This window comes from Haliaeetus leucocephalus, unplaced genomic scaffold, assembly GCF_000737465.1.
Source record: "Haliaeetus leucocephalus isolate CR32 unplaced genomic scaffold, Haliaeetus_leucocephalus-4.0 Scaffold678, whole genome shotgun sequence".
Classification (NCBI taxonomy): domain Eukaryota; kingdom Metazoa; phylum Chordata; class Aves; order Accipitriformes; family Accipitridae; genus Haliaeetus; species Haliaeetus leucocephalus.
The window spans coordinates 2,151,388-2,173,290 of record NW_010973114.1 but is presented as its reverse complement, the minus strand read 5'-3'; the positions used below and the strand labels follow the sequence as shown (position 1 = coordinate 2,173,290).

At 43.0% G+C, this 21,903-nt stretch overlaps 1 protein-coding gene across 1 annotated transcript in view; it reads left to right on the top strand.

Moving 5' to 3' along the window:
- The window catches only part of MDGA2 (MAM domain containing glycosylphosphatidylinositol anchor 2), a 244,219-nt gene that overhangs the window by 89,964 nt on the left and 132,352 nt on the right, over nucleotides 1–21,903 (top strand). The window contains exon 6 of the mRNA XM_010579851.1: nucleotides 16,899–17,228. Within this exon, the coding sequence (XP_010578153.1) occupies nucleotides 16,899–17,228 (330 nt within the window). The remainder of the gene's footprint in view (nucleotides 1–16,898; nucleotides 17,229–21,903) is intronic.

Below are 21,903 nucleotides of genomic sequence, written 5' to 3'. Positions count from 1 at the left end.
GTCCTTCTTACGTTGGGGACCCCAGAGCTGGACGCAGTACTGCAGGGGGGGGTCTCACCAGAGTGGAGCAGAGGGGGAGAATCCCCTCCCTCGACCTGCTGGTCACGCTTCTTCTGATGCAGCCCATGACATGGTTGGCTTTCTGGGCTGCAAGCGCACATTGCCGGCTCCTGTTGAGCTTCTTGTCATCCAACACCTCCAAGTCCTTCTCCTCAGGGCTGCTCTCAATCCACTCATCCCCCAGCCTGTATTTGTGCTTGGGATTGCCCCGACCCATGTTCAGGACCTTGCACTTGGACTTGTTGAACTTCGTGAGGTTTGCATGGGCCCACCTCTCCAGCCCACCAAGGTCCCTCTGGATGGCAAGCATAATCAGTCTTGATTGATAATCAGTATCATGGTATCCTGAATAGTAATCAGTCTTCCTATGGATATTTTGTTAATAAAAATAAGAAGGAAACACACACACATTCGTGTTAAAATCAAATGCAAAACCTTGCTTACAGCCCTTAGGCCAGCACACGTGGTGATATGGATACTTCTTCATGTCCCATGCACGCACACCTATGCAGAGAGGACTTCACATTTTTGCCAGGACCTTGGTAGTTAGAGACCTCACCTGCGATGTGGCCCCAGGCTCAGTTTCTTGCCTTGATCTGGCATGGGAAGTCGAACATCCAGCTTATCCCATGTCCCAGGAAACTCTTCTAGCATGAGGATCTTTTGGACATTGCTATTGGAGGTTATTTTACTCCTTTAAAATTCTCTTTTTCAATGCATATTTGGAGAGGGAAGCAAAAGGCATTAGAGGAATGTTAATATTGGCCTTGTGATCCTTAAGATACTACATAAAAGCATGATTATCACAACACCGTACAGATTCTGGGTGGCAATTGGAAATGTCAAAAGAGGCAGGGATCAAGATAATCATATGTCTACAGCTTCTGGAAAATTATACATTTTCAACATGACTCAAACTGGGAACTCAGAATTAGGAAAGCATGGAAGAACAAATATTCCAAAGACACTGTGAAGGGGGGAATGAAATTAAAATCTCTGTAGCTACCAGTATGTCAATGAAGAATTAAAGGGTTTTGATGATGAAGGGATGTAAGGTGGCTTCTCTGTCCAGTAAGAGAGCAAAAATGCTGGGTAGCATCTTTGAAGGGCACTTGTGCATTAGCTTGGGAAACAAGTAGAGCCAGAGAAATGTTTTACAGGTCTTTAAAGTACGGAGCACTGAAATGATTTGGAAGGGTGTCAGTGTGCACCAACTCGGATTTGTTGCCTCATCAGCAACTTCTCCCATTACATTCTTTAAATAGATCACTTCGTCTCTTCCATTCTAATGGCAACATTTTTTTAGTGCCAATTGACTCTGACTGTGTGACTTTTCCCTTCTGTGAAGCAGAAGCATAATGTTTGGAGTTAATTTTTCAAAGGGGTGGGATTCCCTGTCAGTTTAAATATAAAATAATGACCTGTGCTCAACATTAGCACAAAAGCTTTTGCTGAACAAAAAGCACTCTGAGGAAATGCGTTTTAAGGCTGAGATTGCTGGAAGTACCTATTCCATTATGTCTTTAAAAAGTGTGTGTGAACTGTGTGGTAGTGACTGCTAAAAGGAAAGTTGGAAAAAAAAAAAAAGAAAAGACACAGATTGTGAAATAAATGAAATTTTTGTTGCTTTTCTAATAGATTTAAAAAAAATAAAAAATCCTCTAATCTGGTATTACTGATGTCCTTTCTCGCACACCTGCTTTACCCTTCTGCTTTCCTGCAACGGCTCTGTTTATCCCAGAGCTTTTTCTTAGGAAATTCCCTTGTTGGTTCAGAGCAGTTGCATGAAGTAAAGGATAAAAATAAGCCTGTCTGGTTACACATCAGCACCTCTGCTGTCACCCCTCGAAGATCCTCAAATACCGTTAATTGAAATGTGAGCGGGGCCCCCACGGGCTGATGCCAAGTGCCAGAAGAGAGGCAAGGCTCACAAGTTTTATCCGAAAGGTGGAAATTGGGTTTTGGCAGCACCCGGCAGGTCACCCTGGCAGTTGTGCAGCTGCTGGATGCCGGCCAGCGGCCGAGCGATGTGTTGACCTGACACGGGTGATCGTTAGCTGGCAGCATCTGTGATGGTGGGAGCGCTGGGTGGGGATGCTGGCTCCAGCATGCCGGGTCTAAAACGTTGGGTTTTCTGTGCAACCAGCAGAAGGAATTTTTTTTTTCCTCCTTCTTTTCCCTCTCTCTGTATTCTGCGAAGGTCTCACAACAGACCGATTATACTAGTGCTTATTTCATGGCTGGAGAAAGCCGAAGGCCTTGGCAAATATCCATACGCATAAACCGGGCATTACTACACCATGCAGAAGTGCTGACCGCTGTTGACTTCCTAATGAGGGGCCGTGGCGGCGCGTGGAGCTTCGCCACGCGTGGAGCTGCGTGGCCGCGGGTGCTGCGGGAGGCTGGCAGAGAGGAGCTCCCCGGGATGCTTCGGTTAAGGTGGAAATTCAGCAGCCCCCGTGCTGGCTTTCAGTATCCGTTGATGGTTGTGCTTTCCTTGGGGCAGGCTAGAAAGCGAGAGTGAATTTGTGAGAGTGCCAAGGTTCTGAAATTCATATTCCAGAATAGGACTGGAAGGGCCCTCCTGGGTCATCGAATCCAGCTGTCTATCCCAGGCATCCATTTCATCTCATCTCTTGTATAATCTCTTTTTTTGTAAAATTACCAGCTCCACCTGCAATTTTGATAGCTTCCAGCACCCTCCCAGCAGCCTCTTCCCCTATTTCAGTGCTCTGACATTGAGATCTTCTCTCATTGCCATCGTAATGTGCCTGTGGTGGGTTTGCCATCCCCTGAAAGCAGCTTTGCTGTGGAGTGACACCAGGCAAGCTCTGCAAATGCCGTGCCAGAATGGACGGCTGGGCTTTGCCTTTGCTGAACCACCGTGGCAGTTCGGCACCTTCGCCCTGCCAGTGGCTCTCTCTGTCCTCCCTCTTAGGTTATGCCAAGGCCTATTCTTTTTTTCCTAATCTTAAGCAATTTGCTTAACTCTTTGTTTTAACAGCACTCGCCACCTTGCTTAGGTTCTGCTGTGTCTTGTTGGACAAGACAAACTACCTTCTTCTGGTGTGGGGTTTAAATGGACCTTTCAAAAATGTTTGCAAAAGGGCTTTGGGAGAGACCCCTGCGCTGGATGAGGATGAAGAATAGCTCTGTAAATTGGAGGCTGGGCACCAGCCTGGTCTCCCACCCCACGCCAGCTCTCCCCGCTCGCCTACAGGAGTCAGCACCACTGCAGGCATCTTTCCGGGGCCTCCTCCAGCTTTTTAAGCATAAGTACAGTTTAAGCCAAAAAAAAAAAAAAGCCCGCCAATTCCAATTCTTCCACCAAGAGATGCACCCTGTGAATATGATTTCGATGAGACAAGATTTTAGCCTAGAAAACCTGATCTTGCAGCATATCCAGTGTGTTGCTACAGCCATAAGTTACCAGTGCGCTATCCTAAAAGTTTACAGCTCTGAGAATGCATGTGTAAAAAAGTTGAGCTTCAGAGTTTAATAAGTTCATTTATTTTTATTATCTGCAATAGCAGTCTTGGGCATGTGCTGTCTCTCCCAGGCTGGAGTGTATCATGGACGAGTTCATAAAATGCTTCCATATAAAAATGTAGATGGTTTATTGATTCTTCTGCCCTTTCATTAGGACTTCTCAGAATTTTTGTGTACAGAAATTTTATTTTTAAATAAGTTTGCTGCTCTGTGAAACATCATGTGTGCCTGTTGGGCACCACATATCTATAAAGATATATCAGAAGGGATTTCAAGAGGTAGTATTCATTTGATTTCTCTCCTTCTGACCCTTGCATTGTAGCTGCATCAGCTATCCACATTCTTTCTGCACCGGGGCAAGGAAAAAAAGTTACCCTTACTGTTGGTTGGCCAACAATTTTTAACTCCTAATGCATGATACATTTTTTTGGCAGGGGTGTGGTGTCATAGTTTAATATTGTATTAGATCTTGGCCAATTAATACCTCATGAGGTTTGTGTACTCTTAACGTTACTATTTTGGCAGGAAAAAAAAAAGAGTTTTTCAAAGTTTTGTCTCATCTTGAAGGGAGAGGAAGAGAAGAGGTGAAAGAACAGTGCACAATCTTTTCTTCTGATGTTACCAAGATACTTTGATGACCTTGAAATGTGTTTTGAGGTACTTATTGGTATTGCGTCAGGCAACTGTGAATGAGATTGGTAGGTGTCTGCCCAGTCCAACAAATCATTTTGGAAAGTTTTATAGGAACCCGATTAATTTTTGAGGCATTGAACTGTGGAATAAAAACAAAGTGTTGAAGGGAAATGCATCCCATGTTGGAACAAATCCAGGCTCTAATGAAATCCTGCAGTCAAATAAAGCTCTTGAGCCACACAAGAAGAAGGAGATGGGGACAATCCAGTGTGGAAGCCTTGGAAACTGGGGGTTTGCTCTAGGTTTTGGAAGAAAAGCAAGTACTGTGTGCTGAGTTTTGTTAGCAGTGTGTGGGCAAAGAGAAGAGTGAAGATTTGCATTATATTACTTTTGGGCACCCAGGAAAACTCAGCAAGGCTATATTTTTTTTGACAGCTTTGGCACAAGAATTAAACTTTATAAAGGCGTTGGCCCTGGAAAACACCCAGCTGTAATGTGCAGAGGATTTATAATTTGTTTGGCAAGTGCTCAGCCCACTGGGGATTGTGTCAGCTTCTCTGAATTGTTTAATTTATATCCCAATTCTTGTCTGGCTTGTGACAAGACTTACGAAGTTCCCGTTTGCCCGTGAGATGGGCAGCGTGTGGGACGGGCAGCCCTGAGCCCACGGGTCTGGCCAGGATTGCATGCAGTACGTTGTCTTGGCAAGCTGTAAGTGTTGGATTTTGTAGCATAGGAAATGGTCTGGTTTTGTATTTTTTTCTTCCCTTTCTTCTGCTGGGGGTTTCAGAAAGCACTAAATGCCAGCTGCCAATTTGTCACCACTGCTTATTCATTAGCCTTTATTCATTTTTTGCTATTTCACCCTCATGTACCCACCTTGATGCGTTTGAATAATTATCTGCACCTGCTTAAAATCAGAGATGAAAGCAGCCTTCTACTGGGCAGATGGTCCCTGCTAGGACACTGCAGTTTCTGTCCTCAAATCAGCTTTATACTGGTGTGACACCTGGAACGACTCCTGGTTTTCACAAGCAGGGAACCGCGGGCAGAAGGTTGTGCAGTCCCATCCCTGGAGGGTTTCAAGCCCTGAACAACCTCGTCTGAGCTCACATCTGGCCCTTCTTTGAGCAGGAGATTCATCTAGCAACCTCCTGAGCTCCCTTCCTACCTGAATATTTCTATGAACCTATATCTTTTTGCTTTTCTGATGATGCTTATTTCTCTTGAATATTGACTTCTAAAAGCAGTTAAAAGAGAAACCATGCTGTGTTTCACATACTTTGATCTCGGCTTTATCTATTTAATGGATCATATACCGAGTAACTTGTAAACTGAAATCTTCTTCATTACAAAGAAGTATACACCTCCCCTTCCTTCAAAAGAAAAGCAGTGTTAGAAATAGGACCTAATTAACTAGAGCACACGTAAAAACAGACACCTGCCACATGGCATCTCCAGAATAATAAATCCTTTTCTTTTAAAAATTAGAAGCATTTATAAAAATAGAGACAAAACCTGAAATCTCTCCACAGTATTTGCATTTAAATTGAAAGTGGGAATGCATCTGGTCTTGTAAGTGCCAAATAATTACTTGATATTAAAAAGTTTGGAGATGCTCTAGTAGAAGATGCTTGACAACTTAATTGTTCTGATAGCTACCAAAAGTTAAGGTTTTAAAAAACTTTAAGCTAAAACCATGTTGACAGAAGCAAAATGAACTGTTGGTAAAATCCTGAGAATATATGTCTTTTTTTAGCAAGACTTTACTTCAAGTCTGTCTTTGGATAGAAAGGTAACTATGGGGAACATTCAGGCAGCATAATTTTGTCACAGTTATCTTGCAGAGTCTTAAATACCCTATCTAAGAAATTTGAATTTTGAGTGTGGTCAGCCTTGGTGCATTCTCCTGAAAAGCTCTGTGAATGTTTATGTAGTTATGCTACTTTTTAATGTTCTCCTTATGACCCAAACAAGGTGCCCCCTGCCTACTCGCTCAGCAGGCATATTTTCTGCTAGAGAGAGTTCTCTTATGTGAAAACATCAAATAGCATTATTTGCTGCTAATGCAGGTGAAGCTAGCTCTGTGCGGAGTTTATGGGTGATTTTATTTGATGTTAGACTGACTTTTTAATTCTGAGCAAATGTGCAGACCTCCTTTCAGAATAAGAAAGTTTCTATATCTCAGCAGTGGACCAAGCAGTTATAGGGTTGTAGCGATGAGCCATAAGGTAAGAAAGCTTTCTCTGCTAAAGGAGAAATAAAACAACAGTATGATGCTGACCTTGGCAGACCTGGTGGTCCCCTTTCAGCCAAGAATGAGTCTGAATAACAGGGTACAAAATAGACGCAACTACTGTGCGGGCAAGTTGGCAATACTTTGAGTATTTAATTCAAAAAATGCTGTGGGCTGGTGCTGTGCAGAAGATATTGAGGGATCTACCCCGTCCACTTTCTTTTTATCCAGTTTGGTACTTCTGTAAGAGAAAAGATGAAGCCCATGGCTGGACGCAAGGTGCTCACTCTCAGAGTTTCTAGGTCCTGTGAACTGGCTGGAAGACAAAGCACATATTGGCAGATTTGCACAATTCTGGTTTGCGGGGGGGGGTATTGCTTTGTTTGGTTCCAGGAATGACCAGGGAGGGTTCTTACTGAAAGACATTGAAATGTGCGCTGAATTGGTCTGTATGGTAGATCTTGCAGACCCTGCCAGGCCGCATCTATCGTGACTTATCATTTGAGACCTAGTTTAAACACCCCAGGGAGCGGATGGCTTCTTGTGATCTGTGGAGCAGGATGGTTTTCAAGATTGTTCAGAGACAAAAAGCAAAAGCTGGATAGAAAGAAGGATCTGTTGCCTCTCAGCCGCTATTTGATTAAAAGAACCCACAAAATGCTGTGATTACAGCAGCTGAGTGTTACAATAGCACAAAAAATCAGAGGTGAACAGTGGAAGGAGGAAACAGAAGGACTTGCAGAAACCTTGGCATATCCAGAGGGAAGAGCTCAGGCACCCAAGGCTGCTGCTACTCAATTTGTGGCCAGTGTGCTCTCTAATTAGAAGTGCTTAGTGCACAGTGACAATGAGGAACTGCAGATGGAACTGTGAACTGCAGTTTTTCTTTTCTCTCTCCGTTATTTTAATTAGTCACCAGCAGATGTACGAGCCTTTAACTATCTATTTTAGCCTTTCTTAAATGATTCTTCTTTAAGTAACGCTGAATTTGGGCATACTTTTTTTTTTTTCCCCCAGTTTATATTATTCCCCCAAATCCATTAATCTTATTTCCCTTACTATTTGGAAAATTGACTTCTTAAAGCACCAGCTGGACATAGAGGTTTTATCCAATAAAATTACCATTTCAACAACTGCATCCCATTAGTAAAGCTTCCTATTCTTTATTGTCCAAGAGTCACACCATGCTCCAAATTCAAAACCACCAACACATCATGAGGTCCAGTTTCACTAGAGCAAAGTTTTCTACCCTGACCTGGCTACAGGTTGCTTCATTGAAGTATGGCATGAAGCACATGTCCAGGTTGGATCTCGGGTACGTTTGGACTTGAGGCTGAGCTGAGACTTTACTTTGCATCAGATGTTGACGTGGCTGTGTCATTCACCACAGAATAGTGTGGCCTTAAAAAGCATTCCATTTGTAAATGTGGTCTGCTGTTTGTTATTGAAATTTTCCATACATGGTTGCATGTCTATAACAGTGCTGAGTATGATGGACGATAGTCATTCATCAGAAAGGAACAGAGGTGGTTATCTACAGGACACTTCAGAGTAGGCTCGTCTGTGTCCAGAATTGATGAGCAGACTGTACAAATGTCATAATCCAGATAAACTTTCATTATGGAGAGCTGAATATCTGCAAACTTTTTTACGTGGAGTATGGATTTGCTCTTCTGTTTTCTAATTAGGCTAGAAGACTGTAATACTGAATGATTTTCTTTTTGTTATTTTCCTTTCAAGTGTTTTGTTGGTTGGCAAAAGCAAATTTGAGTTTTCAGTGCTTCTTACACACAATAATGTCAAAACGTATTTTAATGTAACAGAATGAAGTTTAACGAACTACACCGTGATATTCACTAGTGAGAAAGATATTTTGGACAGTTGTTAAATTGTCTCTACTCGGCTTAGCTGTTTGATAATGCAGTTTAAGGCAATATCCTGTAGAATACTGAAGACAGTGCAGCATTGTCGCCCACAGCCAAAATAAAAAAAGACTTCATGTTTCTTTGGAGCTTATGAGAGGAACTTTTTTTGCTTCTGTTGATTTGATAGAGGTAGACATATTAACGAAGAAAGAAACATCAGAGAAGGATTTCCATGAGTCCTCCTTCAGTGGGAACGCCTTTTTATTTAGTACAGAGATCCATTTATGCTGGGCTTTCACATAAAAATAAATAAACCGGACAATATGGACTGTAGCGCAGTTCCCGAGGTGTGGTACTGGCATAGATTCCTTTGTTTTCATACATTCATTCATTTAATCATTCAGACAAACAACCTGAAACCCAGCCCAGTTGTGTCATGTTGGATGATAGCTTTGACAAACAGGTGGCTAAGGAAGCATCAAGAGGTAATCGTGTTTGTTTTGTCCTTTGCCTGTGTTGCAAGGGAACGTGGTGGGATGGTCCCTATCTCATGGGAAACCAGTGTTACAGACTCCTGGTCAGCTGGTAGCGTGTGATCCCCCAACTTAAACACAGATCTTTTTTCACTTAACAGAGACGATCTGCACATTAGTCCAAGTTTGTGATTGCTTTGCAATTAGTTACATGTGTCGTTGTAATACAGCAAAGCTCAGGTCACAGAAATGATGCATCAGAGTAATGACATAAGTAGAAATGTGCCTTTTTCTCTGCTGTTTGAGGTTTGAAACAGATTATTTCAGGGGAACATAAATAATTCAGCATTCCTGCAGTAAAACATCACTTGATGTACTACTATACATTTTTGTGTGCCTTTAATGACAGCGAACCAAGTAATTTTATTTTTTCCTTATTTTTCAGTGGTGGGATACTTATGATTTAATAAAGATCATGTGTGAGTCACAGAAACCACCAAACCAGATCTGGGTGCTGACACCCCATATATTAAATGCATCCATTCTGTATGTTGAACTTGTGTATTTCACTGACTGCTGTATTTATTTATTGCTGAAATTCTATATTACAAAGCTGGTGCCTTAAACCTGGACAGGCACAGATGAGCTGTGTCTGATACCTCTACAGCTGCAAGCAAAATCAGTGAATTGCTCCTTGAGGGGAAGGAAGTTGAGTTTTTATTTTCCTCTACAAAATCTGGTAACCAGCAAAGACTGCAAGTATGAGCAAGAGCATGCAGTGAGAAAAGTTGGCTTCTCAAGGTGTCTTGACAGATTAGGAAAAAGGTTTAGGTTTATGAATACACTTTACGAGTCTTTTAGGGACTATCTAAAATCTTTGTTGTAAGGCTGTGAATCTTTTGAATTGCAGTTGTGTGAAAGCAGGATTGCTTTTCCCATCTGTAAGGCTCTAAGGAGATGAGGGACCTGGTGTGATTGAAGCAAGAGCTGGTGATAAGAGTTGACTTTCTTTACCCGCCGCCTGCCTTACATCTTTCTCTCAAGAACCAATGAATCATCCCAGTAATCATCTTTTGGTACAAAGATCACAGCAGTAATGTGGAGAGTTGCTTCTCAGACTTTTAAAGCAAGCAGTCTATGTCTGGATTAACAGACTGGAGTTTCTGGAGAATGAAGCTGGGGTTTGCAGCTCACTTCCCAAGCCAGCTGTTCCCACGGTGCTTTTTCCGCTTTTTTTTCCTTTGAAGTGAAACAGAAGTATTGGAAAAGGGCTTAACATAAAGCATATAGAAGTCACGGAAGGACCATCATTCGCTGTGGTGAACATTGGATCAGATCTTTGGTCTTTTCTTTGCTGTTTCTCTGCAGGCCATTGGCCTTAAAAATAAAGTCAAGATCTTTCGCATTAGCACAAACTCTTTTTCATGCATGTGAGAAGGAAACATCAAGGGGCCAGTAACATCTGAACACTAAGAAAGGATTGCTGCCTTGCCTGACCCTGAGGATGCAGCTGAAACACAGAACCCCCAGCAGTTTTGGAGGATCCTCGAAGTGAGCTGGCTCTGGAGGTGAAGGTATTGGCACTTACTTGATAGAATGCCAGTGCTGGGTGCTCAGAAACAAGTGGCGTGCTGGATGCTGAGTTCACCAAACCTCCAAAATGTACTCGTGGTGCTCTAAGACACATGCAGGTCTTTAGATCTTGGCAGATTATCAGGTGACGTTCTCGTCTTGTTCACTGAAAACAGGTTAAAACAAAATTGCTCACGAGCCGTAACAAAATAGTGAAGGGGAAGAATCAAAGCTAGTCGAAGCCACTTCTGGTGAGTGCACAGAGGCTGGACCTCATGTGGCATCCGACTGCTCAGTTAAGGTTACAATCAGTAATTTGCAGTTACCGCTAGTAACTAAATATTGCTGTTGCCGCAGGCTGCACACAGACACAAACATCAGCAAACACAAAGCCGCGCATTCCCCAATGTCCTGTGCCAGCTTAGGAAGCAGCCAGTGGCCAATAGTTATTATGTCAAAGCCTGCAAATAGTGCAGCACCTAATGTATTCAGTTATGGTGTTTGATGCCATTTATATGTCATGAAATGTGCATTGATGAGATATGAACGTTTTGATGCATTAAAGGAGTGTTTTGGGTTGATCGGGGTGGGAAGATACGACTTAACCTGATGAATGCAAATAGACCTTGGTTGAGATACTGAAATGCGTTTTATTACTTTGAAATGTAATTAATGAGGGAGGGCAAAGACAGTTTTGTGAGGAGTTTGAGGAAAAAATTGTTTCATCTTTGTTTATTTGATCACATCATAGTTCTTTGGGGCCTCTTTGGAGAAAGACTGGCACTTTCTTGAGTCTCAAAGTACACTTACAGACTTATTTGCACATTTGCTGCTATTTTGTAGCCCTTTGTGTTGATTATGTTCTGAAATCTCTGCTGGGAAGCAGCTGTGGTTAACACGTCTGCATTCTGCTGGTTAACCTTGTGTCTCTTATTTGCTATATCTAACCTTATGGAAACCTCTGATGATGCCTCAAACATAACTGATAATACATGGAAAAGCCAGAGTCAGAATTCATTGCATGTTTCAATATACTTGACGTTATGTAGGGGGATGCCTGGAAATTATGGTCCAAGAACCTACACATGAGGACAATCCAAACCAATGTTTTAGGGGGATTGACCGTGAATGCAAATGTGTGTGCAGAATACATAAAGTAATCACTTTTCCATTACCTGCTGGATTTGTATCAGGCTCAAATCAGGTGTTCCCTAGAGATCAGTATATGACACACAATGTAAATCCATCAGGTCTGAAGTCATTTTGGAGACCACGTCTAGCATATGTGTATCTAAGACTCTACACCTTCTTGCCTGCAAAGAAACAGCTTTGTATTCCCAAGACTGCTGAAGGCACAGTCACTCTGGAGTCTACTGACCCCATGTCGGTTTCCCAAGGGCACCCCTGTTAGTCCAGGGCCTGAGACTAGCTTAACGAGGCCCTTCATTGCTGTAATAACTTTTCTTTCAAAAACCTGAGCAGGGTCATCCCACCCCCTCCTGCCTCTGCCGGCCAAGAGTGCCCTAAACTCTGACTTTCACAGTGCTCTGCTCCATCGCAGCGTAACCGAGAGTGGTTCATCTGCTCGGAAGGGGTTCTCACCCGGTAGGTCAGGAAGTTTCCAGTATGTGAAGGGATTTGGAGTCTCATCAGTCTGGAGCGGGAGATCCAGGTTCAATTTCCCTTTCCTACAAAGAGCTCTACCTCCTAGGATGCTGTAGCACCGTAGCTGCTACTGCCATTTTCGGGATTTGGGGAAGGGAGGTTTGCGACCGCTCAGGAGCGGCGGCAGTACTGCATCTTGCAGTGCTTTCCATCCTTGACAATGAATGGTGGAGCAAGCTCACCAGGAATTCCAGTGAGAGGCACTCTGTTTGTTGGGCTACTTCTGGGCCAAATATTGAGCAACTCGGCACTATCGTGCCTGGGACAGTTCTGGCCGTGGTCCCGGCTCCCAGGTCAGAGAGGAGCGTGTCTGCCCGTCAGGGCTCCATGCTGCTCCCCGCTTCCACTGCCCTCCAGCTCCACGTGTCTGCAGCTATCAGGTGTCTTCGGGCACCTGCGGTTGATTTCTTGGGGATATCTTCCAGGTACAGATGGTGATTTTCATGTGCTTTGGTGGCGCATTAGAAATTCCGAGAGACACAGGTTAATTGTAGAGATCACTGTGTTTATTCTGGTGCCAAGTGAGATTAGGTATTTACAGATATGGGTTGTTTAATGATCTTAACTCTGAAAAGACACTGTATTTTAAAGTCAAATTTTCTGCTGATTTTGTTGTTGACAGAAGAAAATGCTGATAACCGTGCAGTTTTTGGAGTCTTGGAGAATGAGGTTATGAAAACAGTACATTGACTTTCAATCATAGGTTGTAGTTACACAGTTGGATTGTTTGATGTGGGGATTTCATGGCTGTAACTGATGAATATAGTGTGTACGTTCACATGGCTTAAGAGACATTAAGAGGCTTGGTTTGGGGGAAGGGAGGAGGAAAGGGAATAGAGCAAAGAGACTTTTTCCTTCACTTCAGAATTTATAGAAACTCCCTTAACTTTTTCCATGTAGTGCACTGAGTCACAGCCCTCCTCTGAACTCCTTGTATTTGGATGTATGGAAAAATACTTAGCTCGGGTGTATGCTCTGCACAGCTCTTCGGTGGTTAGAGTTTGCTGTAGCAGATCAGGACAGTGGATGATCCAGCTCAGTTATTTCTTGTACCTAACACAGCCTGCATAAAACCAAACCAACAGGCAACAGACACAAAATTTAGTTGGTTTTGTAATTCAGTCCATGAGACAGAGCGTGGAGCCCTTCCCAGCCCATGAAGTAAGTGGCTTATGGCCCAAAGTTGGAGGTTCTGTACCCCTTATCTTAGCTTGCAGACGGTATTGTGGCACTAGCCGTAACGAAGGAGAGATGAAAGTTCATGTGACTTTTCTATTAGACCTTGTTGTTCCTTTGTAAGAATGAGAAGCTGATGAAATGGTCTATATGAGCACTCAAAGCAAAGGAGAAAAATTCAGAAATAAAAATAGTTTATTGAGGTTATTAGCAACTAATTCTGGTTGAAATGTGCTGCTCATCATGCCTACTGAGTTATTTTTTTCTTTTTCCCTGTCTGGAAATTATTTGCATAATATATTTACTGTTTTTTGTGTATGTAAGCATTGTTCTTCCATTTTCAAACAAAAAAGTTCAGCTCATGTTTCAAAGTTACTGGCTGTGGCAGTTTCGCTGTCATACAATGTATAGTTCATGCTCTTGAATCAAAGCGCGTGTTCATTCTGCTTCCTGGGGAACGGGCTGCAGCTTTTAAAAGCAAGTGAGAGATGCTCAGTAAAGACTAGCGCGTTTTGGTGCAAACTTAATCTTGGTAAAAGTCACGAAACTTTCTTAAATAAATGAAATAATAATAAATTCTTAAAAACACATCAGCCACTTGAATTCTTGAATACACAGTTACAACTAAACAGCAGCACCCAGACAAACTCCTTTCTTGCCATACCTGATCAGCACAGCAAATGTAACAGTTTTTTCATTCTGTAATTAAAAGGGCTGGCTTCCTCAATGGAAGAAGTTTCTCACACCGTGTGTGAGGGGGTGTCCACAAGTAGCCAGATTTTATGCTTCTTTTCCCACATTGAAAAAACCCTAATTATTCATTAAATGTTAATTCTTTTCGAAGTTGCGAAAGTGCTAATTCAGCATGGCATTTGCAAGCTCCCAAGAGTTGTTTTGTTCAAGGAGCTACTGAGCCAACAAAATTGAGTCTGAATTAGCATTTTCGCCACTTGTAGAGATGTAAGGAGCTGAAGCACCGTGCTTTCTTAGCATGCTTGGTGCCTTATTCATCTATTTTGTATTTGATGTTGTTACACTTTCTGAATGCAGCAAGTGAAAAGTACATATTACCCAAAGTATGGGATCCAGGGAAATTTTCAGCTCATAGCCTTTGCCGTTTGTAATGACGTCACGCTTCGTTGGCTGTAAGTGTGTAAATATATGAGGGCAGAAAGGAGGGTGCTGCAAATGGGTCCTTTACTCAAATGCTCCACGTGTGGGGCACTGTGCGTGGATAAGGGGGCAGAGAGTGTGAGAAAACAGGGAAACTTGGAAAACTTTTAGAATAGAAGTCAGCATGATGACAAGAAATGATGGATTTAAATATGTCTTCCAGTGCTTGCATTCAACCTGGGTATTTGCTTGTAACATTTCTAACTGGTATTTTAATTGTGGGACTTTCCAGTTGGAGAGAGCATATATAAACATACATATATACTTATGCACACATATATAGGGGGAGAGGGATCTTGCGATTGTATAAGTAGCATTTTATATTCAGTACATCAAAATATATGTGTATCTGAAAGACTTAACGGCTAATTCTGAAGCACTCTTTCAAAAATAAGTATCATACCAACACTGCTTTAGAGCAATCACTTTATTGATGTAAATGGTGATAGTTCTATGCTCATTTAGAGAGTGACAAGAAAAATCAGGTAAGTGAGTTGCAGTATTGTTTTACTCTTGTGCAGGAGACTAATGAGCAAATGCTAGTAAAAGATGCTGGTCTCACCAGGAAGATGGTGGGAAATAATGTTTTCCAGAGTTACTGTGCCCCTGCATGGGTGTAGGGCTCTCCTGAGCGCTGAGCCTGCCTTTGAGATGGCCTCAAAAACCTCGTCTGCCTTGGGGTTCCCATCTGAAACCCTGAGGCTACCTGATCTCTGCTTTGCTGTGGGCTAGAGAATTAAATTAATTTATATTGCAGCCTTAAACAGTTGTTCTGGTTTGACCCCAGCCAGCAACTAAGCACCACACAGCCGCTCACTCACTCCCCCCACCCAGTGGGATGGGGGACAAAATTGGAAAAAAAGTAAAACTCGTGGGTTGAGATAAGAACAGTTTAATAGAACAGAAAAAAAGAAACTAATAATGATAATAATAACAATAATAAAGTGACAATAGTAATAATAAAAGGATTGGAATATACAAATGATGCACAATGCAATTGCTCACCACCCACCGACTGATGCCCACTTAGTCCCCGAGAGGCAATCCCCCCACCTCCACTCCTCCCAGTTTATACACTGGACATGACATCACACAGTATGGAATACCCCTTTGGCCAGTTTGGGTCAGCTGCCCTGGCTGTGTCCCCTCCCAACTCCTCGTGCCCCTCCAGCCTTCTTGCTGGCTGGGCAGGGGAAGCTGAAAAATCATTGACTTGGTCTAAACACTACTTGCAACAACCGAAACCATCAGTGTGTTATCAACATGCTTCTCATACTGAACCCAAAACAGAACACTGTACTAGCTACAGGGAAGACAATTAACTCTATCCCAGCTGAAACCAGGACAATAGTCTTGGATGCAGGTAGAGATCCTTGGGATACAGAGTGCCTCTCTAAATGATCATGTTCTGCTCTCAGTTATGTGTGCAACCTTCAGCCTCAGGTTTCTCCTGCAAGTACGGGATGGGTTTTCCTCATCTGACAAGACCCAGCTGGGGAAGCGCAACCAAGGTGCTCGTGATGGGCTGTCCTGCGTGGTGACACCTCTGAAGAGCATCTTTTTGCCTTTTCCCGTTGACCGTTGCCTAAAGATGTACTTTGAGCCCCCTTACCTTTTAGAGCTGGCAGCAGTTTCCCCACCTGGACCAGGCTCCGCAGTTCGGTGGGGTAAGGCTCCGGGCAGCCGCGGGGACCGAGGGAGCCCTCCAGGCTGCCCTGGGGAAGGAGCAGTGTATGTAAACCAGGGCAGGCTGTAGCCTCAGGCATGTGCTTACCTCTTCTCATTTAACCAGCTGACATAAAGCTATTTTGCATGGTTGTGGTTGTTTTCCGGATAGATTGGAGATGACACCGCTGGTTGTATTAGTGATGTTAGGTTGATATCTCTATTTTCTCTTCTCTCAGTGCTCTGATAGCATGGGGGCGAGGAAGGGCTTGTAAATACCTCCAGAGACAGATAACAAACACTGAATGTTCATGAATTTTTTTGGTTACTCTTCAGTTGCCAGCAGCTCAAACTAATTTAGGTGCTGTGACTTCTTATTTTTCATTTAGGAAATGACAAGTATTTTAGCAATGTATACTCTGTGATGATAATTGATTAAGATTTGATCCTACAAAAAAATTAACCATGTGCTAAATGTGTGCATTGGAAGTTTCAGTGTATTCCCGAGCATCATAGAATGGTTTGGGTTGGAAAGGACCTTTAAAGTTCATCTAGTCCACCCCCCCTGCCATGAGCAGGGACACCTTCAACTAGACCAGGTTGCTCAGAGCCCCGTCCAACCTGACCCTGAATGTTTCCAGGGATGGGGCATCGACCACCTCTCTGGGCAACCAGGGCCAGGGTTTCACCACCCTCACAGTGAAAAACTTCTTCCTTATAGCTAGTCTAAATCTACCCTCTTTTAGTTTAAAACCATTACCCCTTGTCCTATCACTACAAGCCCTATTAAAATCATATGTAAGCATAAAGTGAAGCGTGAGCATAAGTCTTTGCAAAGTCTGAATGTGCAAAATTTGTACTTTAGTAAACTTTTTTTTTTGCATATTTCAGCCTTAAAAAAAGGACGCTTTTGGATCACCCCTGACCCATATCACAAAGATGACAACATCCAGATTGGGCGAGAGGTGAAAATCTCCTGCCAGGTGGAAGCCATCCCTTCTGAAGAGCTTACGTTCAGCTGGTTTAAAAATGGACGTCCCTTGCGAAGCTCTGAAAGGATGGTCATCACACAGACTGACCCCGATGTTTCACCTGGCACCACAAACCTGGACATTATTGACTTGAAATTCACTGACTTTGGGACATACACATGTGTTGCGTCTCTGAAGGGAGGTGGCATATCAGATATCAGCATTGATGTCAACATCTCCAGCAGTACAGGTAAGGAGGCTTTCTTTGATATCAGTTTTACTTTGATACAGCCAAGCTATGGCTTTCCTTTACTCAGGGAAAAAAAGTGTATATACAGAGCACTTCTCGCCACAAAGATATCCAAGCAGACCCTTGATCAAGGGCTGAGTTGCTTTGATTAAAGAACAGAAACCTGAATAAGTAGCATGTGGTTCACTCTCCCCAAAATGCACTAGGATCTGATTTACCCAGACGCGTCTTCTTTTACTGTCTTGCTTCTATAAAAGGACTTTGGCCTTTATTTAGGACTTCAAGGCAGTCAGAATCATGAAAAAATAGCTAGTAGGAAATTACAAGGAGAAACAGGAGGGTGTTATGTTAACCAAACTGAATCCATCCAGCTACTCTAATCGAACAGCAAGTGCCAAGTATGAAGGAAGGAGCCCTTTTTCCTTAAAGATTACGCATTGCATGTGGGTGAATCATGCTATTCCCAATTAGCAAGAAGTTTAAGGTATCTGTAACGTGTATTTCCAGATCAGTGATTGAAACGTCTCTCTCTTTGATGAGCTAGAGCCTTGGCTATTACTTTGATAATAAATATCTTGTACTATGGAATAGGAATATGTAAGACAATAGTAATTGCCTGCTTTTCTTTATCTCATTGCTAATAGCTGGTTTGTAACCAACAGATTTCATAGAATTTTCCCCCCAATAGTCGACTGTAATAACTGAGGTAGTCTATGTTAATAAAATGAACTAGGAAACATTCTGAATGAAGAATTTTTTTCCTGACAAAAATTAGTTGCAACCAGAAAAAAAAAAAGAGTTGTTGCTGGTTGATTTCTACGGAGAAGGATAAAGAAAAGCATTTCTGTTTTCAGAATACTATTTTCTGCTAAAATGCAGTGGCAAATAGTGTCAGTATTATATCTACTATCCATCCTGTCTTTTATATGAAGAGCTGCTGTGCTTTTCCTCAGATTGTGCTTGTTATTCACTGGGATAAGGCATGCGGTGCATGCCGTTTAGAAGTAAGACAACAAAGAACACACTGGAAAACGTTTTTATAGTATGTGTCATGGTTTAACCCCAGCCAGCAACTAAGCACCACGCAGCCGCTTGCTCGCTCCCCCCACCCAGTGGGATGGGGGAGAGAATTGGAAAAAAGTAAAACTCGTGGGTTGAGATAAGAACAATTTAATAGGACGGAAAAAGAAGAAAATAATGATAAAAATAATGCTAACAAAATGACAATAATAATAATAAAAGAATTAGAATATACAAAACAAGTGATGCACAATGCAATTGCTCACCACTCGCCGACCAATGCCCAGTTAGTTCCCGAGCAGTGATCTGCCCCAGGCCAACTCCCCCCAGTTTATATACTGGGCATGACGTCACACAGTATGGAATACCCCTTTGGCCAGTTTGGGTCAGCTGCCCTGGCTGTGTCCCCTCCCCACTCCTTGTGCCCCTCCGGCCTTCTTGCTGGCTGGGCATCAGAAGCTGAAAAATCCTTGACTTGGTCTAAACATTACTTGGCAACAACCAAAACCATCAGTGTGTTATCAACATTCTTCTCATACTGAACCCAAAACACAGCACTGTACCGGCTACTAGGAAGACACTTAAATCTATCCCTGTGAAAACCAGGACAGCATGGAAGGAAAATGTTTAATAGACATCTTCTGACCCCTTTTTACCAAACACATTCAAGTATATGCTTTCTACTATTTCAAAAAGATTAAATGCACACTTTTGCCTCAAAGAGTATATCCACAGTTCTATTCTCTAAATTTTACAATGTCAGTAATACTTTGCAAGTACATGCCATGGCTAAACAGTCTCTCTTACAACTTTCATGATAAATTATTATTTAGATTTTAATACATGAGCCTGCCCTCCATCTTCAGTACAATACTGGTACCATAGATCCCGCTTGAGCACCACATTGCTTCTGACATGAGTCTTGAAAGTTTGCCCACTTCAAGTGTTTCAGGAAGAATATTGTGTACAACAGGGCAATGAGACAGGATTGACTTGTGGTTTGGAGAGGAGCCTGGGAAGGAAAGCCATGTGATTGAGTTAGGGGCCACTTAAGCAAAACAGACATATATAAGCCCACGGGACTGGCTAGGAGGTATCTAAGGGAACTGGCCAGTGTCACTTCAAAGCCACTTTGTTATCTTTGAAAAGTCATGGTGACCTACAGAGATCTAACAAAGACTGGGAAAACTGAAATTTTAGCCCATCTTCCAAGAAGGCACGAAGGAGATGCAGGGGGGTGCAGGCCAGTCATCCTCACCTCGGGGAAGGTCAGGGAGCGTGTTCTCCTACAAGCTATGTCAGTCCATGTGAAGGACCAGGAGGTGACTGGAAACACCCAGCATGGATTATCAGAAGCTGGCTGTGCCTGACCCAACCTGGTCGCCTGCTACAATAAAAAGACTGTCTCTGTGGGCAAGGAGAGGGAGAGAAAAGCTGTTTGCCTTGACTTTAGTAAAGCCTTCAGCACAGTCTTTCGTAGCATCTTTATAGCCAAACTGGTGAAGCATAGTTTGGAGATGTGGACTGGAAATAAGGTGTGTTTGGAAAATGAGTTGCAGAGAGTTGTGTTCACTGATAGAGGCGCAAAATTTGTGCGTGTGTAAGTGAACAAGCAGTCAGCATTTTTACACAGTTCACCTTTGCTGTGTCCCACCCTGAAACGTAATGCACACATACACAAACCTTGAGAGATGGGAAGAAAACACTAATTTTATTTGGTTTAGTTAGTTCTTATTTTATTATTTGCTATTTATTTTCTATTTGTGTTATTGTTCAGGGATCCTTGAATATTTCACTTTTTTGCTCACTTTTGTAAGTATAAACCAGAAGTATTTATTTTTACTGTTTGATAACCCTTGAAATGATTTTGCGCAATTTTGTGGACTTTTAGTTAACTTCAGAATGCCTATGCTGGAGCAACGCAAGGAGCTTGGGGAGGTAGTTGTGGAGGGCTCTTCCCTTGCAGTGGTACAGGCTGGGGCTGCCTGGCCAGGGAGCAGCTCCGCGGGGTCCTGGTAGGCAGTGAATGACCATGAGCAGCAACGTGCCATGGCAGCAATGGAGGCCAATGGATACCACGTCCAGTTTTGGACCCTCGATGTAGCAGAGGCTTCAACAAACTGGGTTGAGTACAGCGGAGGCCGTGAAGATGGTCAAGAGCAGCTAGGGGAATGGGCTTGTCCAGCTTGGAGAAGAGACAGCCCTGGGGCACCTAACAGCAGCCGTCCCCTGCCTGTAAGGGATGTATCGAGAGGATGGAGCCAGGCTTTTCCACCAGTGTGTACTGGGAAGGTGAGAGGCAAGGGGCGTGAGCTGAAATGAGAAGTTCAGACTGCGTATAAGGAGCAACTTTTTCCCTGTGAGGACATCCGAGCAGGAAACATTGTGGGATCTCCATGCCCGGGAGGTTTTGAAGCCCTGATGAAGCCCTAAGCAGCCTGGTCTGACCTCACATCTGGCCATGCTTTGAGCTGGAGCTTGGACTAGAGACCTCCTGAGCTCCCTTCCCACCTCAATTATCCCTTGAAGAATGTAGGGATAGAAACACTAACCAACAGATTCATGGACAAGGGAGCAGCCTGTCGGCCAAAAGAAATGTGTTCTTCAAGCTTATTAGTGCATAGCTTACGAACAGGTAAAGAACTGAGAGGATTATTGTAGGGTAAGAGCTGAGTTTGGCATGATGGATGGCAGTTGCATGCAAACTTTGTTACCTGCTTGCCAGGGTGAAGTGGACAGTGAAGTTTGTGCAGTCATGCATTGCCCATCTGGCAGACAGTAACTGCTATATTATCTGTACTTACTGGGGAATCATTTGGGAAATTGATGGGATTTATTGGAAACATCCATTAGATGGCTGCACCTATAAGCTCATCACAATTTCTGCAGGCAGTGATGAATGATGTCAGCTCTTAAATTTACTGTCCTGTAACACTCAAGAAAATCAGAAAGGGGGAAGAAAAACTAGTGTTTGGGATCAGCCTTATTTAGCATCTTAAAAGAAATTCTGCCTATTTGTATGACTTCATTACCCGATTAAGTGGAAGCTGAAATAGTTTCAGTGTGCTTTTGAAGGTCATTACTGATTCATCAAGATTCATTACTGCTGTGGTAATTATGAACATAAGGCCTAGGCACAAACGCGTTTTCTAAATGCCAGGACTTGCACGGATATATTAATATCGTGCTGTGTCTGTTTGCTGGTTTTGGGGAGAATTCTCTCTTCGTGACGTGCATGAGGTTCCTCCTGGAGTGACCGAGTGAGGCAGGAGGGGCTGTGCCACCTCGTAAGGAAGGAGGGAGACGGTTAGGTCTCCTCTGTCCCTCCAGCAGGTTGGAAGGGGACATGTTGCCGTGCAAGGGACATGCCAGCCTCTTGGCATACTCAGCATTGCACTTGTTTAGTAGGAATATTTTTCCCTTGACATTTTGTACTTTCAACAAGAAAGGCATAGATTTATGTCCTGAGTATCTTTTATAAATGGACCTGAAGTAATGCCCTAGCAGCCTCGCCCCCACACATCTCCATAAAGTAGGTCACTGAACAGTGGAAATGAAGACTCAAATGTTGAATATTTGCCCTCTAAAAGCCCTGTCATCCATAAAACCAACCCTGGGCGAATGTTACTGAAAGGCAGGATGGCTCTTCTGTGTG